The sequence below is a fragment of the Diadema antillarum genome, unplaced genomic scaffold (assembly GCF_040938485.1).
Source record: "Diadema antillarum isolate AM-2024a unplaced genomic scaffold, OU_Dant_1.0 seq00001451_RagTag, whole genome shotgun sequence".
Lineage (NCBI taxonomy): Eukaryota > Metazoa > Echinodermata > Echinoidea > Diadematoida > Diadematidae > Diadema > Diadema antillarum.
In genome coordinates, this window is record NW_027272197.1 from 171,881 (window position 1) to 189,194 (window position 17,314).

The window sequence follows — 17,314 nt, forward strand, 5'->3', positions numbered from 1 at the left end:
CTCTGTTCTTTCTTTCCACTTTCTCAGCACGATTTCCCGCATGCAATTTTTTAATAAACAGGCCAAGTATTAATTTCCAAGGAGGAAGGGATGTGAACTAATTGTGTTTTTTCTGCCTGGTTATATCATCACTCACAACAGGATATGACACTAGCATGCATACAGAGTTTGCATCCAAGATCAGCTGATTAATTATTATAGAGCTCCCCCTCGAAACTATGTTATTAACAGTGCTACAATTAATGCTCTCAGGGCCATTACCTCACGTTGCCCTCAATATCATTTACAGACATGTCACTGACGGCACTCACAGAGTTGAAGTAATCTTATCAAAATACCTTTTCTTTTCTAAGACTTTTCACCCATAGTGGATCAAGAGACAAATACAATATAAACAAAAACAAAACCCATTTAGCTGTTGTTGTTGGTGGTTTTTTTTTTTTTTGGCAAACTGCAAGATACATGTTGACTCTATGGAGTCCCTCGGATAGGACATAAAATGGAGGTCCCGTGTATGAGAGAGTCACAGCTCATGCACGTAAAAGATCCCGCTTCATTCATTCATCGCAAAGAGCAGGGTGTCTAACCCGGTGAAGTGGTCCCACCCAACAACCAACTGGACCCCATGGAAGACCAGCTTAGTGTAGCTGAATATGGGCTATCCAGCCATCTTCACAGATGGAAAACGAACAACAACAACAACAACAACTTATCAAATCTTGGATACAATAGGTTGCCAGCAAACACTTGTCAAGAGGGTCTGTGAAGACATTTAGATGAGATTTGGTTTGGGCTTGTGCAAGGCACCTACAGAATTACATGTAGGCCATAATCAATGGTACGTTCTCCTTAGATATTATCTATGGATAAGTATTGCATGTTCCACCCCCATTTCACATGGGGGGAGAGGTACTCGGGACCAATCAGTTGAATAACTGTGATAGCCTCAGCATAGCTCAGTTCATATCTTGTTTTGTATTAATTTTTCAATGCCTTGAAAAAAACAGAAGAAACATTAATGCAAATAAAACCAAAACTTGTTGAGAACTTACTTTATGCCTGGCAGATTTCTCACGCTGTCGATGATCTCTGAAAAGTCTGGTATTACTTTCTCCAGGGACTCGACTGCACCCCAGAAGGACCTCTTCTTCTCAAGGAAGGTCTTCTTACCTGCCAAACAAGAAACACCACGGTACCATCTCACCTTTAAACATTGGACTGGATTTCCCCTTTAAGGATATTGGGAGATAATACGATAAAAGGACAACCCCGAGAAACATCATATTTTCTCATCATCATAAAAGAAGAACCAGATCAGAGTCATCACACCTCAGAAACTGACACTAAGTGTCATTTATGCAGGTGAAATTTATGGACATTGCAAGTAATTTGAAAGAAGGTGGGCTATTGGCTGCTAAAAAAATGGTGCTCTGCTGAAGTCTGCGAACAGCAAAGATTGCTGCCGCTCTCCATATATGAATAAAATTTATATTGCTGAATATCTAATACTAAATTCAACATTTCTATGGCCATCTCTCATTAGAAACTGCTCGAGTACAGTAGCTAAAAATAAACTGCTACTGGTAAGCGAAAGTCCTCAGTGTGAAGTTTGCACATGAAAGGAATAAGTCAAAATTGAAGAACAAACAAAATTCTGCAACATAAGATGCCTCTAGAGCAGTAAGCATCATATATGAAGAATAAGCCAATAAGCCAGTCGACAGCTCCAAAGTTTCCCCCTTTCCCTCACCCCCCCCCCCCTTCAACTTCACTTAGCAGCATAGGCAGCGCAGACAAACACACTGTGACAGCTTGCTTGCATAGCCACTCAATCCATGCATACAGAACTGTGCTGCAGCATAATTACATTCTGTTTAGAAGGAGAGATATATAGATATAGAGAGAAAGAGAGCAAGAGAGGGAGGTATGAGAGAGATAGATACAGGGAGAAGGAGAGAGAGAGCTACAACGTATATAGAGAAAAGGGGTGGCAGAGTCGCACAGTTCATTTACTGCAACTCCTTGACAGTATGTTCTTAAAGAATATTTGGTGATTAGAACTGTAAATGTTACTCAGAACTGTTGGCACATACTGTACACACACACACACGCACACACACACACACACACACACACACACACACACACACACACAATCCAATATAATCATGCCATTTTATCATACTTAACACTGGATGCAAATCTATGAACACCCTACATTGATAGCAAAGGGGTTGTCTCTTGTCGGACGACAGAAGAGCTTCATAGCTTGTACAGAAACAGACAAAATTTGTCTACATTGATGGTCATGCCTGGAAAGCTACTGCGCCATCCCAACATCTATATAGGATGATATACTGCATGCAGTCTGATATGCTGATGTGTTGTGACCAATTTTCGCTCAAACTCCCATCAATCACCAGCACTGCAAAAATATACACCATACTTTCTTGCTGAAACATACAGTCAGAAGTATATGGGTGTTTGAAATAAAGAGTCCACAATAGCGCACAATATGTTTAATACAAAGATAACAACAATCAGTGAAATATGAGCAAAAGTAAACTAAAAAATAGTGTATATAATCCAAACTGAATGGTTTTCTTATGTTGCCCAGGTGTCATGAAATGATATATCATACAGAATATTACTAGTCTCTTGTGCAGGCACTCCATCTGGATTTGAGCAATCAACCTTTTTTTCAACAGTTTTTAGCACAAAATCACAATAATTAATCTCCCAGCAACATCAACTGGTATCAGAGCGATGGAGGTGTCATTATCATAGTAACAAAGAATTAATAGAATTTGTTTTACAAAGCTGATTCCTCAATTTTTGAACACAAGCCTCTGCAGTAATGTTCCAGGAACCAATGTAGCAATGGAACCTATGTTTCAAGACCAAGTTGCGAAAGTAAAAAGGGTGAGGGGGATACTGACCTTTAACCCCATGGTTCATGACATGCTCCATGACGACAAAGAATTGTTGGAGAGGGACGTACTCATCGTCCAGGATGCGGGCCTCCTCCATGGCGGACTCAATTAGGGTTTTGATGCACAGCTTGGCCACGTTGAGGAGGTTAGCCCTCTCAACCAACACTGGGTTCTTGATAACGCTGTCATCTGTCAATCAAAAATGGGGCAAAAAAAAAAAACAATAATATCAATAACAGTGAAACAAGAAATATGACTGGAAATCAGGTATAAAGACAAACTGGCCATTTATGAATTCAGATATAAATAGTGGAGGCGCAGTGGCGTAGTGGATAATAGAGTCCCAAAGGGACTCAGTGGATAAGACTCCCAATCGGAGGACCTGAGTTCCATTCCCGACCAGCACTTCCGTCCTCAGACAAGATGTTTTTACCCACTATGTCCCTCTCGACCCAGGTGTATAAATGGGTATCTGGTATGGGTACAAGGTACACTAGAGTAATAAAAAGGCAGGGCCCTCTGGTAGAGCAGTGGCAACACTGAAGAGGCTACCCTGGACAAAGAAGACTTTAATATTATTATTGTTATTATTATTATTATCATTATCATTATTATCATCATTATTATTATCATTATTATCATTATTAATATTATTAATATTATTATTATTATTATTACTATTATTATTATTATCATTATTATTATTATTATTATTATCATTATTATTATCATTATTATCATTATCATCATCACTATCATTACTATTATTACTATTATTATCATCATTACAGTATTAGTGCTGGCACTGGTGTTTTCTCCCACACAATTGAGTTAAAGTGAGCTCCAACACTGATGGTCAGGTAAACGCAAGCGACATCGATCATAGTTATTGATCTCCAACAACAGTGCTATCTTCATAAGACCATCCAATCCTGCTGGAATCGCACAGGGGGAAAAAGTAATTGTGTTTGGTTCACGTCAAATATGAAAAGATACAGTCATGAATGCTTAGCTTAAGACAAATGATGTGATCATGACAGATTATATTGCCATAAAAAAATTTTCCATTTATCATAATGCCGTGATCATAATTTGGCTCAGATTTATGTAGCCATAGCTAGAGTGTTTGTGTATGTTACAAGGTGACTCATGTATTGGTATAGGCTATGCACAGTACAGGTACTTGGATGTGTGTGGGGACCAAGTCTCAGATATTCAGCAATGCTAATACCAATGCTGCAGTTGAAATGATAAATTTGATAAGTCCTAAGGGTTATTCTTCACCAATAGAGAGACAGCATGTACATCACAAACACAAATACTGTAGCTTACAGATGACATTGAACACTGAGGTCAACACAAGCAACCTGAACTACATCATGATTTGGAGGTCAACCTGCTCACATCGGCTGATTTTGAGTTTGTAATTATAGCTGGTGCTAGTGTTGAGATAGCACTGACACCAACACTAACACCAAACATAAAATTACCCAGGGTACCTGATACACAGGAGACAATTAACACACTGTGTACTGGAACAAGGTGTAACACATACTGACTCCATGGAGAATTACAATATCTCCACAGCAATGCACTAACGGAATATTTACAATACTGTACTGATTCATAACGTTCTCAAAGAGTTGGATAACAACTTTTTTTATTACAGAAGACAACTACCTGCTCTTTTTCTTCCTTAAATACAATCACTGATGAAAATGTTATTCTCCACCACAAGCTCTAACTCACCACACTATGTACAACCAAGACTTCTCATAAATTGCAACATGTTATCAAGCTGCACTAAACTGCACACTGTGGTAACATGGAATCAACGGCAGATTTACCCACTTCATCAGACCAAATGAGCAAAATAATACTATATATCCTGCAAATAGCAACAATGTACTTTCATTGTATTAAATTCATATGATGTAAGCAAAAAATGAGCAAAATAATGCTATATAAAAACATGCTGCAAATAGCAACAATGTACTTTCATTGTATTAAATCATATGATGTAAGCAAAAAAATGATAATTTTTTCAGCCCACAAGGTATTAAAATGAAACATGCAATACTTGCAATGAACATGATGCAACATTTTAAACAGATTGATTAACATGGTACTAGGAAACCCTACCCATCATGAGTAGCTGGCTGTGGACACAAATGTCCGTAAGTGGAAGAATTAATCATATTACGCACGACTAATCTCCAGCCGATGCACTGTGAGCTCACAGCATGTAGTGGTCGAGATGGGGGACACAGCAGGGAGATGTGACTTCATTAGTCATTATTTTCTGCACTTTGTAGGAGTCACCAGAAAATGAGACTTCATGTCATAGATGTATGCTTTGGAGTTTAAATACAAAGGCAGCATCCCCTCCCCCTATATACTTAGTATCACGTTGTTGTTGTTTTCCACTGACATGGTACCACTTGAAACAAATACACACATTGTGTGTTAAATTAGAAATGATGTACAATTTGGGCAAATGTGTAGAGAAATTGTCAATATCCCCAAATGAAATATGGAACCTTATTAGGCATATTTTTACAAATGATAAATGAACTAAAAATCTATGTACAGGAACATTTTTTTAAAAAGTATAACAATACATTACATTGTACATGTGCATTATTTTGTCATTAGGAAATTATGAATGTTTCAAATATTTATTCACTGAAAAAAATCAAGGAATGCATACACAGTAAAATTGTGTCATTATGGTAATGTAATGGTATTGTAATGGTAAAGTAATGGCAAAATAATGTAACTTAATATGGTGAGATCTAATCCTTGTCAAGTTTTGCTCATGATGGCTATCTCCTCTATGGTTTTCTCCCTTGTCTATGTGTGATTATAATATGTAATGCAATGGCACTACTTTCTTCAGGGGCAGTGTTGTGTGAAACTGACAATTCCCAAGACATTTATATCTTTTAATTTTTATTTGCATACTTTGTACAAATGTGTTACTGTACTTGGAGAAAAAAAATATAGCAATAAATCCAGACATAATGAAACTACTGACAGATTGATTTTTTTTTTTTTGGAGATCCAAATCAATGCCAATTCTTTGTGAGAGGGTAACAGATATGACATGGATTGTCTTTCTGATCAAAACAAGTGAAGCATGCCAACTTTTATTGTTAGCAACATACTCTAGCTTTCCTTCAAATATTCTGTAGAATGTATGACATCTAAAGAAAACAGGAAAAGAAAAATGCAAGAAAAACAAAGGTAGTGAAACAACAGAAAGTCGTCTAGTTGTGTGAGCAAACCTTTATGTCACAAACGAGAGTAGATCATTCAAAGAAGGAATGGATGAAATGGAATGTATGCATTGTATCCAAAAATATACATGCACATTTCACCTTCACAAAAAACATACAGACCAGAAGCACACAAATCCACATTAACACACATACACACACACACACACACACACACACACACACACACACACACACAAACACACACATATACATAAACACTTCTCTCACACACTCACTTACATGTATTTCTTTAAAGAAATGTCTATTTCCACCGATTCCATTCATCAATTCCAGGCAACACAAAATGCAAAAAAAAAAAAAGCAAAATGAGAAATCAGATATACTGGTAAACACTAATGTACATTGTATACACACACACACTCAGTACATGCACATACACATATATTCATATATAAACATACATACACACAGACACATGATACTAAACATACAACAAATTCTTCTCACAAAGGCAACAGCTGTGACATGAAACATCTGGAGAATATGATGGGTATCAGTTGAATAGAAGCCTCTACAAAGTGACACATACATGCAACAATTGCACCTCCGAGTGCCCCCACCGCTGTAACCCTTTTCACCCTTACATTACATCAGCAGAAGACGAGAACCTGTCGCACACACATCGGGGGCATTTTCACCCAGAGCTAGCTACAAGTGTTATCTTACTGTGATGCAGACAGGTTACAATACTCTATCTCCCTCTCTTTCTCTTCATCAATTCATTCTCCATTCAGTATTACTCATTGGCATGCCAATCAATTACACCTCAAATCTCTCTACTTCCCATGGATTGATTAAATAGAAAGTGCTATTCAAGGATAACTTTTGCTCGTAATCAAGCCAATGGTCATTTCTTTAATGGTCAAGCACCAGTTAGTTATAAAAAGTCCACACCATTTTGCAGACAGCAGTGCCATTATCCACAGGATCTCATAAAATTGGAGGAGTGATCTAATTGTGTATAAAATAACTTCACATGTTGATAAATGTAGTACTGCAGGTGTTCTGCTATGTTTTTGGAATACACACACTTATCAACACAGAGAGAGGGCATGAAAATATTGAAAATAATTTGTTAACCCATTAGCAACTGAAACATCCGAAACCAATCGAAATCGCCCATCAGTTTTTTCTTTCTTTTTAGTTTTGTGCTTTACCATTTTTTGTTTTTATATAGAATATATAATTATGTAATTTGAAAGAAGTGTTTTGCTTTGTCTTTGGAATACATACATTTATCAATAGAGAGAAAGGCCATGAAAATGCTGGAAATAATTTGTTTACCCATTAGTAACTGAAACATTCAAAACCGCCCAAAACCACCCATCGTTTTTTGTTTCTTTTTAGTTTTATGGTTTACCATTTTCTTTTTGTTTCTATATAGATTAATTTGAAAGAGGTCAAAAGTTGACAAAAGTATGTCAGAATTACTTCTGTGACACATTCTTTTGGCAATGACTTCATAGGCTTTCAAATAAATATAACTTATAGTGGACAAAAATAAACATGCAATGAGCTTTTTTGCACTATTAAGGAAGTTGTCAAAATGAGAGCAATATTGCTAATCAACCAGAATGCTACATACCTTCCACGAAATCATAGGCCATTATGCACAAAATCTTCAGTTGCTCAAAGGTTAATTACATTTATGCATCAGGTTATTCATTCCTGGATGACATTGATGCATCATTGATAACATCGACACAGATATACTGTGTACTAACAGCATGCTACACACGTATCTGGAAATAACATACTTGTACATTGAGATAGAAATACACAAAGAACATATTAACTGCGGTATAGATTCAATCACAATGTCTGCATCCACTGTCATTACTCTTCTGCCACCTGTTAATTATTTCATCATTACTTTCATCATGAACCCCATTTTCCCCCAACCTCACAAACACCAAAATCCTATTCAGCCCCCCCATAATAATCACCTCCATGCATGAAAGCCACAAACCCTCAGTCCCAAACCTTCCCCGCCCGAAATGGCTCATCAGCCACCGTAATGGCGGCTGGGACATTGAGGCACATTGAGGCACATTAGTGCAAAATTCCTACCATATGGACACTGACATTACGGTGGCATTTTCTGTTTTTTAGTGTTTTTTTCCTCCACGCATCGTGGTGCCTCAGCCCATGCATCTCTTCCAGAGAAGGTAATGCCTTGCTTGCGGCGAATCACAGTCGGCCCATGGAACCCTTCGCAGGGCCCCTCCCCTGAACAGCAGGCTTCAGTCTCCCCTTTTCAGCCAGACATCATCATTTTTTTCTCTCCCTCTTCCTTAGGGAGCTACACCACACTCAATATTAAAACACATACTATGGACTGTTTAAAACACGAGACTCTTCCCACTTCATCCGCCCCTCTATCCCTCTCCTCCTTCCCTCTCTAGCCCCTCCCCTGTTTTCCACTTCACATCCTACCCACATAACAAATACAAATACATCTTGTTCAACCAACATGCACTGGCAATTATGCGTGCATACACATATACACACAAACACACATACACATACACAAATGCACAAGCATTATATGCATTGTAGATGCAATACACTACAGACCATTCTGAAGAGATTTAAAATGTGCACCAAGCTATGTACCTGTACCTCTAATACGAATTGAAATAAAGATAGTGTTGACACTTGCGTTATGTAAATTCTAATGAAAAGGCTTACAACATTTTTTGAATGCTTCCAAAAAATTACCTTCATCCTCCCTGTCATTTTTAAGAGCAAGTTTACATTCAAATTCAAATTCACATATCAAAGTATGTATATAACCACAATTAAAAGTATATACATACAGAGTATATTATATACAAATATCATATATACCCTATAAGGTTCCCCGATTGCATTTTCTCTATGCATAAAAAAAAATCACATCATAATCCTTTTTTTTCCTGCTGTCTGCATTCCTGTTGTCCATGAATAATGATTTAAAGAAAAATCAGGCTTTCACGTTTCATGTGAGCGGTATAATGCAACATACACACGTACATACTGTAGACCCATGAATGTGACATTTCAGGCAAATTTCAAATAATTTGAATAATTAATTTGAATAATTAAAAAAAAGAGAGATGTAGGTATTATATTTCTATCTGCCACAACTACAGCATTCATATGGCATGTAATCTGTTGGCATTAGGAATGCACAAGTGCACTACATACAGTCCTTGTGTGTATCAATGCATACAGCTTATGTTGTGTTGCGTGCTGTATGTTTAATGTTATTTTCTATGATTATTTTCAACGTAATTCATTAATATACCTTTGTATTAGTGTGTAAAATGGACAAGAGTTATTGTGAAGCACATAGGGAACACTGATTTGTTATATGCACCTTAGAAGCTCAACTATTATCATCATTCCTAAACACTGCCCTAAAGAAAAGCAGAGCGCATATGCCACTGAGACTAATAACAAGCCATAAATTCAGAAACACTCTACAGTCTCAGCTTGTCATGCACATACACACACACACACGCTATGCTCTACACCTCAGAGGCATCTCTTCCATTGGTAATTACATTTGCACATACCACCAAACCTGCAGGATGGTTTTATGCAAAGATATCCCTCCAAACACATGAAAGAACTAATGAGAGTATTCAAGTTGCACATCCAGTTATTTCACATTTTGCACATTATGACATAAAAATCTGGATGAGTCTGATAAAATAGAAGTTTGAAGGCCATGGGATATGAGCATCAGAGATGTGTCCTATTTCAAAAATAGTGGGCACAACTGCATTTTAAAGACCAGAATCATCACTTCAGCTTGAGGTTACCAAATGGTATTAACTTCATGAGCAAGGAAACTATGTTCTTAATTATGGGGAAACTGATTACAAACAGCTCAATGGTTGCACAAAATGACATCTATTTCAGAACATTTCCTGTTAAAATGAAATAACTAATAATCAAACAGGAATGGGTTCCACTTGTTAAGACCACTATGAACTAAAAAGGAAAGAAATTAAAGGCACTGAAGATGCATAGATATATTACCTTAGATTCATTCTGATGATGAATAAAATGTTCTGTTGAAAAAAAAGAAGAAATTTGTGACATCCCTGAATATGAAAAACAGAGAAAAATGAATGCACATGCCAAGCAGAAATACAGTCATATGACGTAGCTCAATGTTTAGCAGCACACATTGGATAAATCAACAGACAATTTACAACCAGTGCTCAAATTTTCAAAGAAATATCACTTTCATTTCACTATTGTTGTTTTGTTTTTCGCAAGCAACACCTCATGTAACCAAGGTCAAAATTGCTCATAGTGATTTTACAGAGATCACATTGGTGCACTAGCGTCCTATTGGTCCGAAACCGGTGGCACCATCTTCGGCATCTCCCCTTTATCAGCGCACTCATCTATAATTCAGGGCCAGAGACTACTGGTCTCAGTTCATCTCAAAATGGACTGCAACGAATCTCAGGGCTCTCTTCTTACTGCTAAAAAAAAAAAAAAAAAATGGTGTCGGGTTATACCGCGGATTGATGGCACAAAGTCTGATTAGATTTCGTGCTACAGTATCATCACACTCTCAACATTACCAAACACTTCATGACTCCATCAGTTTATGGATCAAAGCTCCAGTGTGCATAGTTTGGTCGAAATGAACAAAAACTTGAGATAATCTGGCTAAAATATTGGTCACGTATGTATGCAAAATAACAACTATAGGCCTATTCTTCGATGAGAGTGACTATTGACTGATTCTATGGGAATCTGTTTAAAGTTGCCATCTTGGTCACATTGTTTCCACATTGTTTATTGTAGCATCTGCCTTTTGTAAAGAAAACTAGAAATGTCACCATGGCAACTGGAATGCAACCACTATTTCGCATTACTCTCCCTATAGGTCTATAGAACATATTGCAAATGTGAGATGATGGTTTCATATGATTAGCAAATAATCACTATCTGTATACACCACTTTTCATGACAATACTTTGAGCCATTTTCAAAACATTGACAAAAGCAGCCAAATTTTAGCATCTTTCCCTACAGCATCACTATCCACAAGTTTGAACGCATTGAGGACGGTTTCATTTTGCTACAACACGCATTTCCCATAGATGCTTGTCACCGTGTATACTAGGGACTCATCCTCAACGGGTTAAATTAACTGTACATTACGTTATTTCTGAGGTATATCTCTATATGGAGAAAAAAGTGTAATTTCACCATTTACATTTGACCTGAACTTTGACCCTTGACCTTCGACCTCATAACCCACAGCCCTCCAAGAGAATCATTGTCAGGCAGCATAATGTACTAAGTTTCATGAAGACACCTTGAGCATTTTCCAAGATATGGCAGAAAAAGAGTGAAATTTTAGTATTTTTACATGACCTTTGACCTTTGACCCTATGGCCTAATACTTAGCCTCGAGCATCTCGATCTTGTAATACACAATACACTAAGTTTCATGAAAATAACTTCAAGCATTGTAGAGATATGGGGGGACATTGTGAAATTTTAGTATTTGAACAATATACCTATGACCTTTGACCTTTAGCACGTGAGCCCAATGGCTGATAGGCAAAATTTTGTCCACTCACACATAGATATGCAAACTTTCATATCCATACTTCAAACGGTGCTTACATCGTAAGTTATGCTGTCCGCAAAATCGATTATGGACAGATGGAGGGACGGATGGAAAAAATGGAAGGATGGCCAGACAACCCACAAACATAATGCCTCAGGCGACACTTCGTGGTGGAGGCATAAAAAAAAAAATTATCTTATTCTGCAAATACATGACAGGATGAATCTCCTCCTAATGAGTTGAGGTGACATACATGTACAAGTACTAACCTTTGTGGATTATTCATAGTTCTCTCAGACATATCATACTACTTGTATGTACCTTCTAAAAACAATGGGAAAAGAATCAAGACCTAATTTGCATCATGAACATCAAAAACCCAGTTCAAGGACTGCTCGCAAATTACGTATTTTTAAGATAGCTATACCTGATATCAAGGTTGGAATAATAAACATGAAATACACAGCAGAATGTCACTCCAAATCAGGCAAACAAATGATATGAATTTGCCATGCAATTTACTTATGTCATTTCCGTTTGAGTGAATTCACAGCAGTTTTCAACACCACTCTTGATTTGTTTTCCTTGAAATCGACCAGACCTACTTATCAGAAGGACTGAATGCAAGACTAGACATTAATTTCCTGCATGGGCTGCCGAATGATACGCAACATGGAATGTCAATACAACCGCCACTTCCTTTCAGACACAGTCAATAATAAGCCTTTAACATGATTGCTCATTCATGTCCACTCTACCAGAGTGATGATGTCACAGCTAGCTGGAAGCATTGCCATGGTGACCGCCCATCTGATTCTCGGCAAGGCTTCTGGTTGTAAACCAGCCAGTGGGGGGAAAAAAAAGAAGAAAAAAAAAAAAGAGGAGACGCAACTAGCATCTGCTGCATTTCTGATTTCTACCATTGTCTGGGGGCCAAATTAATTTCGCTGTTCTGATAGAAAAGCGCAAGCAGTGATATGGGGAGAATCGCGAACAGGCTGACTTTCTACCAAAGCAAAGCAAAACCAAGTACCTGCTTGTTGCAAGACATCCCTTATGGATGATTTATAACAATAAAGAATTATTTCTCTTGAACAGAAAACATGAAATCATACAGATTTTTTTCTTTTTTTTTTCTTTTTTTTTTATCTAAAGACGAAACTGCTGGATCCATTATCCCTGGGTTGTTATTCTATCTTCATGCCATCCCCTAATCATCTTCTTCTTTTTTTTGTATCAAAGCTTTATCGAATCTAAAAATCATACTGCTACTCTGCCTTCACAAAGTGTCCATAATGCCAGATGGCCAATAAAGCAAATACAGAATGCATTAAGCCATGTTGAAGATAAAGTCTACTGTCACTACTAGTATGCTCCCTAGCATAGACTTTATAGGGAAACAAAAGCTCCATGACAAGACACATTTGGTGTTGCTCCTCTACGAATACTACGAAATGCTCACAAAAGAATGTCTTCTGTTGTAGCATGCTGTACTATAAATGTTCTTTTTCCCTCCTTTTGTGAGGCCCCATACCTCTCTCTTTTTTCCTTTAAACAGCCTATTTGAAATAATGATTACTGCAATACAGCATTGTACTGTGGAAAGAAAGATTGGATATATTCTAATGGCTTTGTAAAATAACAAATCATCTTAATATGGCCCTGTCCAGCATACAACCAAGGACATGATGTTCTTTTGTGTCTTCTACAACGATAAAGTATACTTCTGCTCTATATTGCATGAAAGATCAATACATAGGCAATATCCAGGTCAGCTTCCAGATACAGCTCTTATAAGGTGCATCGCAGTGCCACAATTGGCAACACAACGCTTGTCATTACATCTTTCTCATTGAATTGATGATAATTTCGGTTGATATACCATAAATAACAGGGTCACTACTCTGATTTATCTGACTTTGTAGATTTTGTCTCAATAAAACACACTGTTTTGAATGATAGCAGATATCACATTGGCACAAGAAGTCTACATGAAGTTTTCTGAGAGATATGAATGTAAGAACCATTCAACTACAGCAATTCATCTATGATAATATGTGACCCGCTACAACAAAAGGATCCGAATGTCGGGGGAGGTCAATTTTCTGGAAATGGCATGACATTATTTCCTTACCGTACTCTTCTACTTTAATTTCATATATAGCACAACTCATAAAAGTACTCGGTTGCGGAGATATCGATAATTTTATCAGCGCATGTCAAGTGGTTGAGGAAATTAGAGTTTCGAGAAAAACGCCTTCAAACTTTTCCTTCCGACGCTATCAGTTTTCACCGCTTGACAATAGAAGGCATGCTCCTAGCGACCTCCGCGATGTTCATTCAAGCTTAGCGCCAGCAGTCTACGCACGACCAATCAGTAATCAGGATGCCACGCACTGACCAATAAGATCACTCCCTTGTTGCTAGGGGCGGAGTCTAGCTGCAGCGCTAAATCCAAATCTTCGGACACGTTTCTCTTACGTTGAAAGTCGGAAAATCATGGCCCAGAAAAACACCAATTTCTTGCCTTTCCTTTGATCATTTAACTTCGAAATTTCGGCAGATGATAGACAAAACATTAGACTACAAAATTATGCCAAAACAGAAATCCGATTGTTTTGACCAATTTTGATGATGCGACTTCAAACTCGATTTTATCGGCTCAGCCGTCAGCGACTTTAGGACCCTTTTGTTGTAGCGGGTCACATATCTGCTTGGTTGACCACATTAAAGACTGACAGTTGCAAACGTTACATGTGTAGCCATACTGTAAAAGTGGATATTTTCGCGCGACTAATTTTTTGCACCCGGCCGGATAAGAAGAGTTTCGCAAGTTTTTAATTCCGCAGAATCAAGACATCAAATACTGGAACATATGGCAAGCAAAAACATTCGCATGCTTTTATTTTTGTGCTAGTCTCTGGTTGCGCGAAATGCGCAAAAATTTAAACAACGCCAAAATTTCCACTTTTACAGTACTTGTTTGCTGGTTCAATTTGTACAGTAGGACACAGGAGTTTGTATTTATGTCTAAATCTTACAGGGAAACCATTTTAGTAACTTTACTGTCAGTTTCAGACTGCCCACTTGGCTCATAATTCCCATATCAAATTGTGTACAGATTTATTCACTACATATGCAGAAGAAGAATCTTGATTGACTGAAGTTGACCATTACTGATTAGTGTAGCTTTAGTGCACGTTATTCGTTGAAGGGCAATTCTATTCTAGTAGGCCTGTGCTACTGTAGTTGTGGTTTTTTAATAAATGTACATCGCAAAGTGGACAACAAACCAAGATCAAGAGGACCCGAGTTAGAATCCCGCCCAGCGCTTACGTCCTTGGACAAGATGTTTTACCCACCATGTCCCTCTTGACCCACATGTATAAATGGGTACCTGGCAACGCTGAGGTAATAATAATGGCAGAGCCCTCTGGTAGAGCAGTGGCAACACTGAAGAGGCTACCCTGGATAAATAAGACCTTATTATTATCATTATTATTATTATTATCATTATTATTATTATTATTATTATTATTATTATTATTATTGTTCTTATTATTATTACTACTACTACTATTTATCAATTCAACAGAAGAACTACAGGTATATCTGAAGACTGACTCCCTTCCATGTAGATTAGATTTGAATATTATAGGTTAAATTAGGATCATGTTTAATCATATTTGTGTTTACATATCTGTGCATATAAGTGTATGTCAATGAGCATGTGTATGTGGTTATTATTTTTTTTTTAATACATGTTCTGGACTTGGCTTTACATACCCCTCTCCATTTTACTGCCAAAGTCCAAACTCTGATAAAATTTGTACAATCACTGCATTGTGTATGTGATTACACTTCCTTGTTGTTTCATAACAGCTAATGCTTTATAGCCTATGAAAATTGCGAGTAACAGGTATTTACCCTTTACAGTGCTACCTTTTCTCTTACGAAGCACTGGTAAAGTAATTTGGAATCAAAATCTGACAGGCTACTTCAAAGGTGCTTGGTAAATATACTAGAGGTAAAAATGTCAGAGGTAAAAATGTCAGAGGCAAAAATGTCTGAGATCAAAATATTAGAATTTAAAATGTCAGAGGTAATAATCAGTGTCAGGCAAAAATGTTGAGAGGTAAAATTGTCACATGTCGAAAATACCAGAAATTCAACAACTGAAATGATAAGGACTGGTCTTATTTGCATATTACGTAGTCTAACATGGTACTTAGCTTATCAAAAAGTACATCTTCTGGAGTTCACCATTAATTGTGTTACGACACAACCGAAAGCACATTTCAAACTACCAGACCATAATATTGTCTTCAAGTTATTATTAGTCAAGGACAGTTTAAGACCATGATATTGTTTTCAAGTTATTAGTAGTCAAGGACAGTCCTGTTATTCTTTGTTTCAAGTTTCATATGCGTAGGTCTGTCAACTGACTTCAAAGTGTTGCTTGAACTTTGTTTTGCACCATGTGATACTTGAACCTTGTCATAAAACATTTTGCCAGAGCATATCATGTTTGCACATACTGTTTTGATTTTGATATCACTTTTGTGACTGGCCGTGCAGGGTGAATATGAAAACCTAAATGTTAGAAATAAGGTTGAACAAGTGGAAATCTAGCAAGTTTCCTTTAAGACTATGCCTCATGCTGGTTCTTCGCAGCTGAAAACACATGAACATTAATTGGCACTAATGGTTTGCACCCTCATTTCTATCACATTTTGAGAAATTTAAGATTTCAAAGGCTTTTCTGTAACTGAATGACAGTACACAGTCTTCAATGGAAGTTCAGATTGAATTATTGTTGCTTATTAACAAGATATGCACAGAAAATTTAAAATCACAAGTACATATCATAATGCAATGTGTGTGTGTGTGTGTGTGTGTGTGTGTGTATAATTCAATTTTCATGTGTACCTGTTTAGAAGTATATGGGAGAGATTTACACCACTGATTGAGAAAAAAAATACATTTATATATATTGAGAAGTACTATACATTTTAGCATTATTCTCTAATATTCTTTACTTTTGCAGTTAAGTTCCATAAATTGTTAAGTACAATTAGCCCTGGATTTGGTTAATTTCTCTCTGACATATTTGCCTCTGGCATTTTCACCGCTGATATCATTACCCATGACATTATTACCTTTGACATTATCACCTCTTACATTTTCATCTCTGACGTTCTTTACTCCTGATAATTTTATCTCTACCATTTCTACCTCTGACATTTTTACACTTACGTATTTCAAATGAAAAATTTCAGTCATATCGCAATAGTGTGGATTGCATTGCATGCTCCATTTGTCTTATGCAGATATTATCTCAAACTGATCCCCCCCCCCCTTAGAAAAAGAAAATCCTTTCATTTTATACGGAATACGGATTTACTTTGCCTTAGAAAATGTTTCACATGTACTGCCTTCTGTATGCCTATTATGCAAATAAAAGAAAGGGGTTCTGTTTCTTTTGAGAAAAA

At 37.1% G+C, this 17,314-nt stretch overlaps 1 protein-coding gene across 1 annotated transcript in view; it reads right to left on the minus strand.

The window, feature by feature from the left end:
- Positions 1–17,314, minus strand: part of LOC139709573 (RUN and FYVE domain-containing protein 2-like) — a 55,772-nt gene that overhangs the window by 34,623 nt on the left and 3,835 nt on the right. Inside the window, exons 2-3 of the mRNA XM_071621529.1 lie at positions 2,940–3,122; positions 1,053–1,170 (exon numbers count right to left, since the gene is read on the minus strand). Coding sequence (XP_071477630.1) covers positions 1,053–1,170; positions 2,940–3,122 — 301 coding nt within the window. The remainder of the gene's footprint in view (positions 1–1,052; positions 1,171–2,939; positions 3,123–17,314) is intronic.